The 17,551-nt window shown below is 41.3% G+C and overlaps 2 protein-coding genes across 2 annotated transcripts in view; both read right to left on the minus strand.

Moving 5' to 3' along the window:
• The window catches only part of klhdc8b (kelch domain containing 8B), a 209,412-nt gene extending 202,432 nt beyond the window's left edge, over positions 1-6,980 (minus strand). Inside the window, exons 1-2 of the mRNA XM_071475568.1 lie at positions 5,850-6,980; positions 5,636-5,736 (exon numbers count right to left, since the gene is read on the minus strand). The gene's annotated coding sequence lies outside the window, so the exon portion shown is untranslated. The remainder of the gene's footprint in view (positions 1-5,635; positions 5,737-5,849) is intronic.
• Positions 6,981-7,113: 133 nt separating this feature from the next.
• Positions 7,114-17,535, minus strand: LOC139620236 (uncharacterized). The gene is made up of 6 exons (XM_071475567.1): positions 17,050-17,535; positions 16,314-16,486; positions 15,630-15,848; positions 10,409-10,569; positions 10,185-10,317; positions 7,114-9,416 (listed from the first exon to the last, which is right to left on the minus strand). Exons 1-6 carry the CDS (start codon positions 17,327-17,329, stop codon positions 9,240-9,242), a joined length of 1,143 nt encoding a protein of 380 aa, XP_071331668.1. The 5' UTR covers positions 17,330-17,535; the 3' UTR covers positions 7,114-9,239.
• Positions 17,536-17,551: the final 16 nt, after the last annotated feature.

The following is a 17,551-nucleotide window of genomic DNA, read 5'->3' on the forward strand; positions in this document are numbered from 1 at the left end:
CTGATGTGTCCACCTCTAACCATCTTTCACCTGTCATCCTAGCACAAGTAGCAGTGGTGGGCAGAGAATAAGGCCTGATCCAGAATTTCTCAATGAGGAAGTAAGCGTCGATATGCTCACAGACCAGGTTTTCCATTTTTTTCATCATGTGGGAAAACCATGTTAAACAATATATTAATCATAGCAGAGTATTTTTACATAGTTTAAAACATGTCTAGAGAAGATCATTCAGTAATCATGTGATTAATGATGTGTACAGTCATTATGAACAAAGATACAGTATACTGTGAAATTAATTCCAAATACGAATGGTATCATGGCAGTATAATTATACTGTTATGTAATATATATAATTATTAATGTATCGGAAGAAATAAAATGATTACAAATTCCTGTGAAGCTGAACTTTAGTATTTATTGTCCCAACAGGCCAAGTGGACATGCCTGTGACAAATGTACAGCACCAGTGTGAGAGAGTTGAAAAGATATATTATTATAATTAGTATTAGTATATCAGTACATAAGGGTTGGAAATGACGTTAAAACATACAGCTTGTAGTATGATATTAGTAGATGCTAGTATAAAAAACTGACTGAAAAATAGCCAAAGTATTGAAAAAAATCTGTGATTACTTCAAAAACAAAATCATTGTGTCAATATCATTTTTATAAAATTGACTGTTAAAAACAAACATCCAAATCAATTCATCGCCACCATCGTTTAGATGATTGATGACACAGCTTTTCCTGCTGTGACATGGCAATGTGTGCCAGGGAAAAAGCCCATTCTGCTTTGCTTTGTCAGTTAGGGAAAACCTACATTCTTTTGACTTGAGTGTTTGTTTAAACCTAGGTTAGTCATTACTGCCCAATCACACAGCTGCATTGAGCTGGGGGGATGAGCCTTGGTCTTAAATATACCCATGTTACATTCATGCTTGTTATTCTAAACACACTACTGCCGCTGCTTCTGGAAACAAAGCATTTGTTTATTCCCCAGAGGACCTATCTCATTGGGACATAAAATAAGTACAGGCCAACATGTTTCCCAGAACTCCACTGTCCTCCACCATCTTTCATGATCCCACTTTCCCTGCCTCAGTTGTACCGGGTCAATGGGCCTAATGAGGGGAATCATATAAACAATAAATCGTAATTAAATAACAAGGCAGCTGCTGTCTCACACAAAACACATACAGAGCTATTGTCTGTTGAGAGAATCCTGACTCCACATGCTGGAACACGAGCTGTGTTAATTGCCGTGACACCGGCCCACTGACATGTGGACCAGCCTTGAGGAGAAACACGCTCATACACTGAGTGAATTCTGCATCTACACAGGTGGAGGTATGACACATGCAAATGAGGTGATCATCTTCTCTGTTTCCCTCCTGTTTTTTCTCTCCTTCTTCCTTGATCTTAGTTCATTATAACCAAAGGAATACTTCAACATTTTATTTGCTTTCTTGCAAAGAGTTAGACAATGAGAGTGATACCACTCAAGTCTGTATCGTAAATATAATGCTACAGCCATCATATTGCTAGCTTAGCTTAGTATAAAGATGGCAGGCAGGGGAAACAGCTAGCCCGGTTGTTGTTGTTTAATTCATGCAAAAACCAAAGTGTAAAAACAACAAGTTGTAATTTTAGTAAGGGTGATGTGCAAGACTATTTATTGACCCCATCACATTGGGAAACTCTTGACAGGCTGCTGCGAGCTGCAAGACCATGCTCACTTGACTTAAGAAGCTCTATTCAATTCAATTCAATTTTATTTGTATAGCGCCAAATCATAATATACATTATCTCAAGGCACTTTACAGGGTAAGGTCAAGACCTTACTTTGTTACAGAATAAACCCAACAGTTCCCACAAAGAGCAAGCGCTTGGCGACAGGGGGAAGGAAAAACTCCCTTTTAACAGGAAGAAACCTCCAACAGAACCGGGCTCGGGGTGGGCGGCCGTCTGCCTCGACCGGTAGCTCTATTGCTACTGAATGTGCTAGCATGTTTTCATTGCTGGCTGACCACTAGTACTACTTGGTAAGCTATTACAGTGTTTTCTGATAATTCTGCTAATAGAGCTTCCTAATGTTTTATGGGTTGCTACATTAAATGTTAAAATGGACTAATTTAGGTAGGAAGTGATTGATGAAGATTATGTTTGATGGATTATAAAAATGGTATACAATGTCTTAGGTAGTGAGCTTTAGATGAACTGGTGGGCAGATTTCTTTTTTGTTTTTTTGTTTTTTTTGCAAACTGTTCCCTTTAAAACAGTGACTCAATTTTCTACCTGCTTGAGCAGTTTAATAGTTAGTTTCTCTACATGCACCATCTTGCTGTTTTAGGTTTCTCCATTTCTCTCTCTTTCCCTCCCTCAGGCAAATCATCAAGGGCTAAAAGTCCCCAGCGTTGGCAGGCTGGATCTCCAAACTGTCCACTGTAAGCATCCCACTTAATCCTCTGATGGAAAAATTGGCTCAGTTCCACACTCATCTGTCCGGGTAAATGTCTGTAACTTTGTGTGTGTGTGTGTGTGTGTGTGTGTGTGTGTGTGTGTGTGTGTGTGTGTGTGTGTGTGTGTGTGTGAGAGTGTCTGGCAGTGGCCATATCCCAAGTCCCACACAATCCACTTTAATCACAGCCAAAGACATTTCATACTGTACATTCATACTCTTCCTCTGTCATTTATCAAAGCATATCTGGAACTAAATATGTGTAGGTACACACAAGAAAGTTGTACAAACATGAAACATGTGAGCGCATAGCTACACGGAATGAGCAGTGATAAATCTCAGCTCTCACCTGTTCTACAGCCATCTGCTCAGGCTCATTTACAGCCAGACACACCACAGAAAGCCATGCACCATCAACACATTACTTTGAAAGACCTAGCAACCTTCATGTAGCACCTAAGAAACATAAAAAACAGCAAACATAACAAACGAGGAGATTCAGATACTGCAGTGTCACTCAAGTCGGTGTGTGAAATTGCTTCCCAGCATGCAACAAAGTGTTTTCCTGCATTGTGACTGGTGTACATTTTCCACCATTTCACCAATTTGTTGTCATACAAATACTCATTATGCATAGTTGCATCACGTGTGATGCAGTTTGCACAATTTAGTTAAGTTCTCCCTTTCGTGCATTAACTGTGGTTTTGATGAAATGTTGCTGAGCCTGTGTCTACCCACCCAAAACGCTGTATATTGTCAGACAGTCTCTGTATGAGAGTCTCATTGCTATGAATGCTATGAGTAGACCATCAAATGAAATTCAGCCAAACCAAACTGTTTTATGTGACACTCCCACAAATAAATGAAGATACAGAATGAGGAGAGATATGATGTGATGGTCCCGAAACGAACTGCAGAAAACCAAATAGGTATTGGACATGGTACTACTTCAATGAAATTCATAAATTACAAATTTGCTTTTCAATTGTTACACAATTTCAGCAAAACAGAGACATTTCAATTAATGGTACCAAAATGTAACAGTTAATTATTAATGTAAATTGAGATTCTCTGACTCTGCTGTGTTGCGCCACCAAAACAAGATGAAATAGAGACATGAGTGGTGTTGTTTTATTCTGAAAGACACAATTACCTTATTTTTCAAACAAAAAGAGAAAACAACATTGATGGTTGACAACTATTCAATTATTCTTACAAGGCTGACACCAGAGATCACTGGGGGTTTGTTATTTATCAATATACGCACACTCTCAAGTACAGAAGAAACTGATAAATCAGATTCTGTGTGTAGAAAAGACCATATGCATAAATTAAGCACAAACCTGTGCATGCACACAGTTGAGAAATGAAGTCCCAGGTTACATCAGCTATTCTCAGGTGATGCTTCTTATCTAGCACAGACAACAGCAAGTTCAAAAAAAGAACTAGTCTCAATTCCTAGATAACAAACATCACAAGTAACAAATCTATGGATACGAGCCACCGTGTTTTCATTAAATCACCATGAAATGACCAGAAAATAATGGTATGAGACTAAGTCAGAGAGAGAGAGACGCCAGGACATTTAATAAGACGCTAAGAAAACAGGAAAAACACACAGAGCAGACGTGAAGTGTATCTGCCCTGGGAAAGACACTAGTTTCAGGACTGTGTGTCCTCTTGCAGCTTGTAACCCATGGTTTGAACTTTAAAATAAATTTAGCTGTAAAGTGGGTGGCTTAAGTGTTTATGCAGCACAGGCAGCAAGATTTAAAAAAAATCAATAAACACTGACAAGAGGAAATGTATTTTTCTTCCTCCAGACAGAACTGATGCTAATTAAAATTATTAATGGCTAAGGCAATCAATTTGCAATGCTTATATCGTTTGGGGAAACAAAAAAAAACCTCATGCATTCTAATTCATCCATTTATATCTAATAAGCCGCTGTTAAATACAACATCAGTAACCAATTTCATACTTGAATAATTTCATACTCAAACAGTCCATTTGTCATTGTCCCTCACTCCTGCACTGACAGTGACAGAGCAGCCCACAGCCTTCCTGGTGAGGCCTGATTGAAGGTGGCCTTCTGCTGGCACAATGAGAGCTGCCACAGCACTGTGCTCCTCTGCTGGATCCAGCCCGACAGGCCTGGACGCTGCATGTCAGCTGTAATCCCCATTATGGAAATGAACTCACGCCAAGTTAGGTGCTAAGATCACAGGTTAGATGGAGTTAGATGGAAAGTAAGGAGAAGTGGGGGGTGGGGTGGGGGGGGTGCTGAAGAAGTTGGAATGTGTTAGAGGAACTAACAGCAGACAGCAGCAAGGGGAGGGAGAGGTTTAAAACTGCAGGCTAGTGGGAGAGTGTGTGAGAGCGGCAATCTCATCATTCAAAGGAGCAGGACAGAGGAGGACAGCTCCCTACACCTGAAGACACACACTCAACTCTGCAAAAAGAGAAGAGAAACTTGAGGTTGCTCTGAATAAGAGAACCTGATCCCTGACTGACAGGCGCGTCCAGATGTTGCACAGTGCAGCAGATTGCCTAGAAAAGACACATTGCACTAAACAGCTGGATGGATTTGCCCTGCAACCCCTCGCCTAAATCCCCGGATCTGCACCAAAAATCACGCAACACATAAAAAGCTTCCAGCAATTGGCGAAACACAGGGGTAACGCTGCGCTGAATCCTGCGCAGTGGCAAAGCCAATGCTGCTGATAATATTTATAATACAAACTTGCAGAGGCAGTTCATAATGACAACAAGACAAGTGATGATAGATCAGTGTCCCAGACCTACAAACTAACCTGTGATGGGATTATTTTGGATATGGCGTCCAAACAGATTTCTGGCGATAACTGCTTGATCCTCCTTCACAATTTATCTCCGCATCTGCATCATTAAACACGGAGTTCTTTACACTTGCACACAATGAGCATACACACCTGATCATACCGAATTGATGCCCACATCCTCAACGCCCAACAACATGTCATCCCACAGAGCACATGTGCGCGGAAGTGAAGCGCGATACTGCACCAAACCAAAGTCTCTCTAGCACCACAAGAGCACGATGCATCTGCTTTAAAAAGTCTACAGGCGCGACTGTTCGTCACTTGACTATTAAAATATAAGCAGCGAGGTGGAAAGTTTGGTGATAACAGTCCGTACCTTTCTGTCCAGAAGATGGACGGTCTCAAAGGCGCGTCGGAGCTCGCCAGAGCTGGAAACGGCATGAGGACAAAGGCGGGAATATCGCTCCTGTTGCGTACCTGTTCAGTGACAGAATCCATCGAAATCCACAGTTACCATCGTTCTCATCCCACTAACTCAACGTCTCCCCCACTGCCCTCCCTCTTCGTCCTCTCCTCCCCCACTCACTCACCAGTGCGCATTTACGCAATCCCGAAAGCACCGCCAACTCCTGCGCTCACTGTACCAGATGTCCCTTTACCAAGCCGAAGTGACAGCACCCGACTCATCGCCAGTTTCACATTCACTCCTGCTTCTCTGTCGTGCCGCTGCTGTGAGACGCAATGAAGCAGCCGCTGGTTTCAGGCTTTCCACCACTCAGCTACAGCATCAGGTAACTCACCTGACGGAAAGGAAGGTGAGGCTGATCCAAGAGAAGCACTGCTGCCCTCATGTGGATTGAGGAAACTCTCGACCATCACTGAAATCCACGGTACACATGTAACACAGTCGGTTTAGATGGTACTGCAGTCCACTGTATAACGCACTTACACTGCAATTTACTTGAATTTCTTTTTTTCTTTTTTTTTTTTTTTTTTACGTGTGACACAATAGAAAAAAACAATTGTAATAGTCAATAGTCTATACTAGCACATGTTAAAGGTTTTGACAAATTTTTACTATATAAGGATCTATCACGAGTTGAAGAGTAGACTAGTAGATGGCAAAATGGCAAAGGAGATAATGTTTCTTCACTGAATGGGTAACAGGCCTCTGAGCAGTGTGTGGTTTCATTTTCACAGGTGTGTGGACACTTAATGCAAGTGAGCCGTCTTTAATGTTATAAACTCCACCTGTGCTTTTCCCGCAATGAAAAGTCTAAATGTCTGCTGGGGCCTTGTAAACATTGGGTCTTTGTACGCTCCACTTTGGATGGTAAGCAGATAAAATGCAGGATGGCCTCTGACTGTTAAGACCTCTAATTGTACATTTCCATTAGCACCTATGTGATTTTACATTTGATATATAACAGATGGACCAATGAAATATTCAACAACTGATGCCATGCAGTCAGTGTAAATCTCACAACTGTAAATGTTAACCGACTTATTCATTTGCTAGTCTGATTAAAAAGAAAATACACCATGTGTCACACTTGGCAAGGCAGCCATTGTCCATAACACTTTATATCATCTGTAATTAATCCCCAGTGGACCTGACCTGGTCACACATACACACACACAGCAATCTATCACTCTATATCCTATTGATGATCTATACGTGAACTGTATCTGGAAATCTGTAATGAAGCGATGTGTTGGATCCTCACTATGTTCCCCATTAATCTTATTCTGACTTCCTTCGTGGGGTAAGGATGAGGGCGAAACCAATTCAACTTTACATCAATGTCTTTACAGTCTTGTTCTTATTTTATCCTTATGCACAACACCAAACAGTTTAACTGAAAACGTAAAGGTTTATTCAAAAGTGAATGGCAAGATTTGACATCAGAAAAAATATATAAATTAAACATTTCAAGTTTTGATGTGGAGTGCATGCCATGTGGTTTGGATGCAAGTTCAACGCACAATATTACAGTATTTTAGAATTGCTAAGTTTTCATGGGAGAATTTCAATGTGCAAAAGTCTTAATGCAAAGAGCTAAACTAACTTGCTAAATGTTTACCTTACCACAAAATGCTGTTCTTACATTCACACTGCAAATCCCTGAGTCACATGCTCTGTCTTCAGAATAAAGCCACCTTATATTGGCTCAATTATTATTAGTTTCACTGCTTATCACCAAGCAGACAGATTGCTGAATCAATGAAACATGTTTGCAAGCATTTTTCGTAGCATACTGTATTACGTATGCAAGTAATCAATATATCTAAGATTTTGTGTCTTGAATAATAAGTAACATACTCTGGGCTGAATACAAAACAAAACCAACTGATTCGGGGGAATTAGTTACTTTGCCTTGTATGAATGTAGGATTTACTATAGTGTAAAATCAGAAGTAATTCTTATTTGTCAACATTTTCAACTGCACATTTTTCCTCATTAGTATTGTTTTGTATAATCTTGAAGGAAGGACTACTGCTCACTCTGTTTAGATGAGAACTCATGTAAAGTTCAGTGATAAACATGTTGTGATGCTCTGATAAACTCGCTGCATAATGTAGTGAACAAACATTATTTTTGTGTCTTGTGTCTTGTGAAAACTGAATAATAGTAATACACTGGAAAGTTACCACCATCTGCACCTGCACCCCATCTTTTTCAAGAAGATCCATGCTCCATATACTGTATACGGAAAATATCATCACATATATCACACATATATCTGGTACCATCACTCCCCAGAAACCTGCATTTGATTATTTTTCTTTAGATTCTCTGTTTGCATTCGGCTGTTTCTCTAAAACTGACCTGAGGAAAACAAAGCAATTAAAAATCTCAACAATAAATACTGCTATCCCAAAAACCTTAAAACAAAAATTGCCATAACAGATTCAGCTTCTTACACACAGGTGGGGTGGGGTGGTGGGGTGGTGGGGGGGGCTTTCAAATAATAAAACTGCAGTAAATAATTCAGTGCAAACACATCCCAAGCTCATGTTCAGCCTAATTATGTGCCTGTCTAATCACACTGCTCTGAAAAATGCATCATCAATATGGTTTACTGTTAACTGACTACATCAAGAGAATGAACGCATTGTTATAAATCTGACATGGTGTGATTCTTACTAGTTATGTAGTCACACCAGACAGTATCTACAGCTCAAAGTTTTAGCCAAGTATCACCCTAAGTTGCAGTCATAAATCTGATCATCAGTAACCAGATGCTTTTTCAGTCATCTGGAAATATTCAAGTACTACCTGTCAATTCTAAGTGGATGTAAACAATGCGGAGTTAAAATAAAGTTTCTTAACGATCTAAGGGAATGTGTCAGACCCTGAGTATGACAGATAGGGAGCAAGAGCAGAAACCCCATTGGATTCTACTGCAGACAACTAACGTAACACTTTCTGACCCCAATTATGCTGTCTGACAGTTCAGTTAGGGCAATTATCCTGTGGTGTGATTATTCAGAGCCTTTGCTGCAATCAAAGAGTCTGATTTGGCCAATTTGGTGCTTAATTAAGTCAACAACTCCTTTTGTAGCGATTCACCTCGGGACAGCAGAGAGTACAGTCTAACGGTGAAGTGCTCTCTTTATGTGCTGACATAATTTCACTGCTGTCCTGCAGTAGATGAAGTGTGTGTGGTTTTTAAACCATTTGAGTTTCATTAAAAGCTGCCAAATTTCTAAATTTCATTGAGGTGGATTTGGTTTGTCATTCTGAAAACTTCTACAAGATTTGATGTTAAGATAATAACAGTGATCCCACCTCATCATGTAACCTCCCTCCAAACTTAATCTTATATTTGTGTTTCTATTAATTCAAATCCTTCAATAAGTCTTCAACATTTGTACTAAATAATCCTACCAACAGTCTACTGTGTCTCCATCCTCTGTCTGTGCTGAGATGGTCATATCTGGATTTATTGGAAGTTGTCACATAGATGAAGTGTGTTCTAGTCAGACTGCTGCTGGAGGTTCCTCTCATAGTTTTCCTGACAGATATGGATGCGCTGAGTGAAGTAGTTGGGGTCAGAGATGGCTCGGAGGAGGTCAGTCTGCACGAGGGTGACGTCATACAGTTCAGAGGTGCATGCTATACGAGTCTCATTGCCTTGCGGGTTCAAGAAAACCTGAGAAACACAGAATTATAAACACTATAAATAAATAAACACTGTAGAATCTGTAGAGACCACAGCATAAACAGCTCACTGACAGGGACAAAAATAAACACACAATGGCTGAGAAAGCAAAACTGGATGATACATTACACTAAGTGAATGCTGGGAAATTATGGTCTGTTGTGATCATGACCTGATCTGTGGCTATTTGAGAAGTCTGTGATCTATCACCTGCCAAAATCCTTCTAAGTGGGAAACAGTGAGCTCTCACTGCCAACATCCATCTATTAACGGATGTGATTTCTCTAAAAAAAAAAAAACAAAAAAAAAAACAGTTGACATAACAACTTAAGTTGAGAAAGCAATATCAACATCAACCAATCAAAAAATAAGAACATATATCTGTACGAAGGTTTCTTAGAGCTGCTGGCCAATGCCATTGACTCAATGCATGAGAGACGCATTTTAATGGCAGGTATCAACGGGGCCTAAAGCATGTTTACCCACTTATCTCTTCAACACCCATAAGTCTGGTCTTCAATAAGCCTAAAAGTGTAACTCTGCTGTTCATCAACCTCTACTGGCTACCCATGGCCACCCAAATCAAATTCAAATCACTAATGCTGCTAAATGATGTCCCTCACTTGTAAGTCGTTAGATCCTGGCTCTCATGAAAAAGTTGACCGATTACCACAGTGGGAAGGAAACTGAGACAGTGAAAATATCATTTAACATTTTTCTGAATTGTAAGCAACTTTAGACAGTACAAGTAGACAGTACCTTGGGATAAACGACGGTATCCTCATCATTCTGTCGGATGTTATCATCTATGAAGATATGCTGAACGTTCTGGTCAAAAGGGTCAACCCACAATGGCTTCCCCCCACGGATGGAGAAGGTATTTCTGGCCCACCTGGATGAGAAAAAAGGGCACAAAAAGGTTTGGAAAAGGCTGGAGGCCACAAAATCCACATTAATGGTGGCCCAAGGAGTGTAATACACACCAGTCAAAGTGGTCCTGAAAGCCTCCCAGGCCTTGGACTGAGCTTAAGAACTGATACAAGCCTTTCTCTCCATCTTGAGTCGACATACGTTCCTTATCTCGACTCAGGACGATTCCATTCTCGCTACAGCGGATCTTGCCTGGAGCCATATTCACACTTAACTGAGCCGAGAGCAAGAAGAGTGTGAGAGGGAAAGATTCCGTTATCAAAACAAACCTTAAACTATCAAACAGCATGAAAATGATAAATGATTTTGGACTTATCGTGTAACGGCAGAGTTAAAAAAAGGTTTCTAGCGCAAAGGTTTAACTTAATAACACTACTATTTAGGCTAAATGCTCAGTTTTAGAAGTGGTATGAGCTGTTCATCAATAAATCAAATATTTTAAACCTAAAAATTTCAGCCACACTAGCAGTGTGGCTCTTGGGATGGCAGAGTCAGTCAATCAGTCCAAGGTTGGATTACCAACTGGGCAAAGTGAGGAACTGCCCCAGGGCACCCAAAAGCGCCATCCTCACTGAATGTCATCTGGTTTGTGACAACTTCATTGAAATCTTAAGCAGCACTAAATCACAACACTAACTGACCTGATTTAAGGTGGCCTTGAGGCCTTGTCTTGAAAAGGGACCCTGCACCAAAATCTTTTTGGTGCAGGGCCTTCATTTTAAGACCTTCATTTTTTTCAAATTTGTGTTTGCATGTTGTACATTTCCAAATGAATGTGTTTAATATAATGCCAGTTGGTTCCACCACAGAAAAACTGCACACGTGAGTTAATTTCTTCCCAGGATCCTTCTGGCAGGTTAATCCCATCATTACTACCTGCAAAACTTCATTAGCCTCAGCTGCTCTTTGTGTTTATTGCTAATTAACAAATGTTAGCACACTGACGAACCACAACACAGCAGCAGTTTGTTATCATCATCATCATTGTGAGCATGTTTGCATGTACTGACAGTATTTCACTGAAAGCAGTCATGCTAGTGTTACTGTAGACATTGTTTTTGGTACACAGCACATAGAGTCTCTCCAGCTGGTAAAAACTCCCCTGTTGCACATAACACTATGTTTGTGTCCCAAGCAGGCAAATTATATAGTGCTCCATATTTAAGACTATTAGATGACACTATGTTGAGTGTGAGCTAAAGAATGGCTAAAGACAGCTAACCTACTACTAGCCATTTAAGTAATATTACCAAAATGGCAAAAAAGCTCCTCCCAGCAGTCCACATTCATTCACTGGACCTGGATCTGTTTTCTCAGTGATTCACAAACAGGGAATATAAATGTACTGTTTTTAGAGTGAAAGAATTAAATACAGCTGCCATGCATAAAGCAGGGCACTTCAAAAACCATCACATTGTGCATCTGCATAAAACGGCTAAATTTAGTGAAATGTCTTACTCAAGTGATGGATTATCATTGGTGGTGTAGTAATGAATGAATCAGAATCAGAATCAGAATCAGAATCAGTTTTATTGCCAAGTATGCTTTCACATACAAGGAATTTTTTCTGGTGATTGGTGCAATTGATCAGCAACAGTGGGGCTCTCTAGCCTTGTTGATGAGGCTAATAGCAGATGGGAAGAAGCTATTTTTGTGGCGAGAGGTTTTGGTCCTGAAGGACCGCAGCCTCCTGCCAGAGGGGAGTGTCTCAAAGAGTTTGTGTCCAGGGTGGGAGGAGTCAGCTACAATCTTCCCTGCACGCCTCAGAGTCCTTGAGGCGTACAGGTCCTGGAGGGACGGAAGATTGCAGCCAATCACCTTCTCAGCAGAGTGGATGATACGCTGCAGTCTGTTATTGTCCCTCTCCGTGGCAGCAGCGTACCAGATGGTGATGGAGGAGGTGAGGATGGACTCAATGATGGAGGTGTAGAAGTTCACCATCATAGTCCTTGGCAGGTTGAACTTCTTCAATTGCCTCAGGAAATACATCCTCTGCTGAGCTTTTTTGATGAGGGAGCTGATGTTTAGCTCCCATTTGAGATCCTGTGTGATGGTGGTTCCCAAGAAGCGAAAATGCTCCACGGTAGCCACGGGGGAGTCACACAGGGAGATGGGGGTGGGTGGGGCTGGGCTCTTCCTGAAGTCCACTATCATTTCCACTGTCTTCAGAGCGTTTAGCTCTAGGTTGTTCTGCCTGCACCAGGTCACCAGACGCTCAGTCTCCCACCTGTAGGCAGACTCATCGCCATCAGAGATGAGTCCAATGAGAGTGGTGTCGTCTGCAAACTTCAGGAGCTTGACAGACTGATGGCTGGAGGTGCAGGTGTTAGTGTACAGGGAGAAGAGCAGAGGAGAAAGAACGCAGCCTTGCGGGGATCCAGTGCTGATGGTCTGGGAGTCAGACACGTGCTTTCCTAGCTTCACGTGCTGCCTCCTGTCAGACAGGAAGTCGGTGATCCACCTGCAGGTGGAGTCAGGCACGCTCAGCTGGGAGAGCTTGTCCTGCAGCAGAGCCGGGATGATGGTGTTGAAGGCAGAGCTAAAGTCCACAAACAGGATCCTGGCATAGGTCCCTGAGGAGTCCAGGTGCTGGAGGATGAAGTGGAGAGCCATGTTGACGGCGTCGTCTACAGACCTGTTGGCTCTGTAGGCGAACTGCAGGGGGTCCAGGAGTGGGTCAGTGATGGATTTGAGATGGGACAGGACAAGACGCTCAAATGATTTCATGACCACAGAGGTCAGGGCAATGGGTCTATAGTCATTTAGTCCTGTGGGCCTTGGTTTTTTGGGGACAGGGATGATGGTGGAGGATTTGAAGCAGGCTGGCACGTGGCAGATCTCCAGTGAGGTGTTGAAGATGTCTGTGAACACTGGAGACAGCTGATCAGCACAGTGCTTCAGGGATGATGGAGAGACAGAGTCAGGACCGGCTGCTTTGCGGGGGTTCTGCTTCTTAAAAAGCCTGTTGACATCTCTCTCCAGGATAGAGAGAGACGTTCCTTTGGTAGGGGAGGAGGGGGGTTCTGATGTGGCTCTGATGTGGAGGTTAGTGTCAGGCTTGTCCCACTGTCTTTCAAAGCGGCAGTAGAACTCATTCAGATCGTTGGCCAGACGGAAGTCATTAATGGAGTCATTAATGATTAATAATCATTCTATTATTCTATATATTATTCTAATATATAGAATAATAGAATGTGTATTCATGCAAAATGTTATATGGAATAACACAGCACACTTGTTGTGGAAAACAGGTTTTTGTCATGGGTACAATACATGTCAAGCACTGGTCATCTGTTGGTGCCAAGTCCACAAACAAATTGTATGATGAGAACTGTCCTCCATATGGCTCGTTCTGCTTGGGATATGCTCCCCATCTACATCAGACAGACCAAGAGTAGATTTCTTTCAAAAGGTTACTAAAACAAAATTTGATGAACCTCATATGCATGTTATTGTGGTTTCTGTGTTCATTTTCATCTTGTTATTGTGCCTTTGTAATATTCTTGTTTTTGTTTTCATTGTTTATTGTTTTATATGTACTTATTTTCATTATTTTCTCGTGTTCTGGCTTGTTTTGTTTTTTTCTATTTTATTGATATAGTGTGATTTTAATAATTGTTTGTTTTATTTGTTGTTTTTGTGTGTGGATCCTGGGATGAGTAGCAACCACTGTGTGGAAGCTAATGGGGATCCAAAAAAAGAAATAACTGGTGGAAGTACCAAAGAACTTTTAAAGTGAAGCAACTGTAGCACAGATATAATAGAACATTAGCATGGAGTCAGTGATCTCTTAGCTTAAACAGTAAATTTCCCCAAGCTGTAGTGTACCACTTGGATTTGAAATGTTTTCCCCACTGCACCCATCGATAATAACAAAGAAGCTGCTGTCCTGCAGTTGCACCCAAGAACTCACTGAGGCAGGAAAACAACTCAGAAACTGAACAATCACATTCTGTGTTGTGATTCTTTCCCTCCCCTGCTCCTTCTGTCTAAATGCATAGACGAATATGCAGGAAACTGAATAAGATCACCACTGTGCTCTCTTCCAGATAGCTCGCTGTGCCTGACATTCATTTTCTGACATCCCTTCTATCTCACCCCTCTTCATCGGTCAATTGCACTCTTCACTATTCTTTAAAAAGTAATGTGTTCCCATCAAGCAGACTAACAGATCATGCTCCTCAAATGAACATCCTCGCAGTCATCCACCCCCAAGGAACATCTACATACACACACCTGGATGTCTATCAGTTGGATTGGGACTAAATTTGCTCCAGATACTAAAAGTGCTGAGAGGATGAATCCTAATAACTGTGGTGTTCCTCTGTCTTTTTATTAAGTACCATCAGTAGATCAAATTTTTGAGTGTAATAGCCATACAGAGCCACGAGCGTGGCTGAAGACTTGTAGTCTTTGTTCAGATGTAATTGTGTGTGCATGTGCATCATGGCAAAATGTGGTCCTGTAGACACTTCCTCTGTGGTGAACTACCACAGAGGTACAACTTTGGCTTGTTTTTATGCCTGTCTGTCTGGACCACATTAGTTTCACAACTGCAAAATGCAGTCACGAAACTTAACAGTTGTGTAGCAGAGATTAAGTTTGAGAGTTTGAAGATGGGTGTGGCTGGATTCATTATAGTAATAATGGACTTAAGCCTGCATCAGGACAAGCTGTTGACAAGAGGCCTGAAAAGCCCACTGAGATGAGGTATGCAACACTGGGCTACATAAGAAAACTAGACATAACACGAGCCTGTGAATATTATCTCCCTGTGTCCATAAAAGGACTTAAAACAGCAGTTATCTACTAAAAGTACATTTTCAACTTGTATACCCTGAAAGACTGGAGTCTGCAGAACTGGTTACTCTACTGTGCTATTATTTTCATTCACCGTTTATTTCTGATTGTGTATCTTGCCTATTGGATGAATGTTTGAATTTATAGGATACATGTTTTCGGACCATTTAGTTATTCTTTTGAGGGTTTTGGGTATTAGGATTTAGGTATTTTGTGGCTGTAATTGTATTTGTACATGCAGTGCCTGGGCTCACCCTGCATGTATGGGGTGCTCTATTTTCATCCATTGCTATTTTCACGTTTTGTATGACTTTACTTGTATTTTATACTGATTTGTGTGAAATAAATAAATGAAATGAAATAAAATACAACCCAAAATTATCAGCACCATTCAGTACTGCTAATGGTAAAATATCTAATTTGGGCAAACTGACCCTCATGGTTTTGTAATGAGTACATGTGATTTTACTTCACCTTCAGATCGGGCAGATCAGGAAACAGTGGGTGAGCCCCTTCATTCAACGCTCTGTGTACAGCTCTCAGCACACGAGGTAGGTCAGCTCCAAATGTACGGAATATGATAGCAAATTCCTGTCCCTCCTGCATCAGGTCTTTGAGCAGCTGGAAGAAGGATGGGAGGATCCAGTGGTACAGTTGCCCATCCTCTGCTTCTATAGATAGATCTCTGTCTCCCTGCAGGAAACAGTCAGGGAGCAGTCAGTAACACACAAGTGCATTAAACTAATTAGCAGGAAGTGTAACAGGCTGGTCTGTGACTGAATCTAACTGTGCAGGAAATATCACAATTTGTTTGAATGTTAAAAACATAAGCTAAATGAGTACTATGGAAAATACTTGTCAAATATTGTTTTAATAGTTCAACCATGTTTAAATTAATTTTGTTATTTCAGTCATAAATAAGCCTGCTGTGCTAAGGACCCATCATCTTGTCATTATTGTGTAGTTTATTTTGTTTGTAATCTAAATCATGTAACCATGGTTATAAGTTAATTAAAAGTCAGGGTCTGAATCTAAAAAGTAGTCGTCATCTTTGTGTTTAACTCTGTCTCTCAGATCAGAGCAGATTTTCATTGTCTATCTTTACACAAGCCCTTTCCATGTGGCCCTCTTATCCGTTCTCTCCAGGAGGGTGCTTGCCTTGACTCCCTCGGGCCAGCGGAGCAGATTCAAATGTTCATCCAGAACCCCACGGAAACGTCGTCCCACTGTAGATGTGAAACTACATATCCGTCCAAACTGAGAGTAGAAACTAACAGCATCCTGGCATGGTGGGAGCAGGGAGGGTGAGTCACTCAGCCATTCCCATTTTCCTGCATGAGGTGAAGAGATCAAAGACTGCAGACAAATCACGGTACTGATCACAGACAGGGTGAATCCTACAGTTAAACCAGTCATCATGAACTGAAGTTCATCATGAGGAACCATGGGAACTAAATACATACTTATGATGGAAGGAAGAGAGTTTTCAAAATGCTCCGACAGTCAGATCAGTGGCTCTAAATCACGTTCTACCACACTTTATTGATAAAACGTTAATTTAATATTCATTCATATTTGTATAATAAATACATCATTAATTATAACTTTAAACATGTGACCTAGTAATATATTTAATGATCTGCTATTCGGCATCTGTTTAATTCCAATGACTCGTTTAACTTTAAAAACGTGTGAACTTTTTGGGTTAGTTGACAGCTTTGTCGTTACATTTGTGTTCGGCAGAAATAAAGCAGGATTCACAGAGTTTTAAACGGAATTTGGTGTGTGCTCTTAACACCACAGGAACAATACCTTCGCTGTTATCACCGGCTGAGCACACAAACAAATTCCTATCATTCTTGTATAATACCAACTGATTCAATTTCCAGCTCACCGTGTTTGCTCATCTTCCCCCAGGTGACGGTTGAGAGGAAATATTCCAGAGCAGATACGGTCGCCTCATGGGTCACGGCGTCCGACACCAGGATCGTGTTGTTGAGGTCGACATGCAGGACTAACTTTTTCCTCTGGTCCTGATTCGAGGACCAGAGCCTCCGAGGTACCATCACCTTGAGTTCATTACCTGCCCCGCACACAGGCTCAGGGACGTTTCTGCTGTTTGTCCCTTCGTGTTCTTCCGCTTGCCGGCTGATGTTTTCGCCGAAGTCCGCCATGTGTGAGAAACAAGAGATGACAGTTAGCGGTGTGAAAGTATTTGCTAAAACTTGCTACCTAACCACCTCCACTGCCTGACTCATATAAGACCTGGATGACGGATCTAAAAATGGCACCCATTCAGTTCAATACAAGTTGCTCGCCTGGCGCATACGCCGAAAAAGTTTCTGGCTTCCGGGTTACTTCCGCGTTATGCGGCCCATAGAGACTGCGTAGTAGTG

The sequence above is a fragment of the Trachinotus anak genome, unplaced genomic scaffold (genome assembly GCF_046630095.1).
Source record: "Trachinotus anak isolate AG129_WGS33_773 ecotype Australia unplaced genomic scaffold, CSIRO_AGI_Tana_v1 ptg000004l, whole genome shotgun sequence".
Taxonomy (NCBI): Eukaryota; Metazoa; Chordata; class Actinopteri; order Carangiformes; family Carangidae; genus Trachinotus; species Trachinotus anak.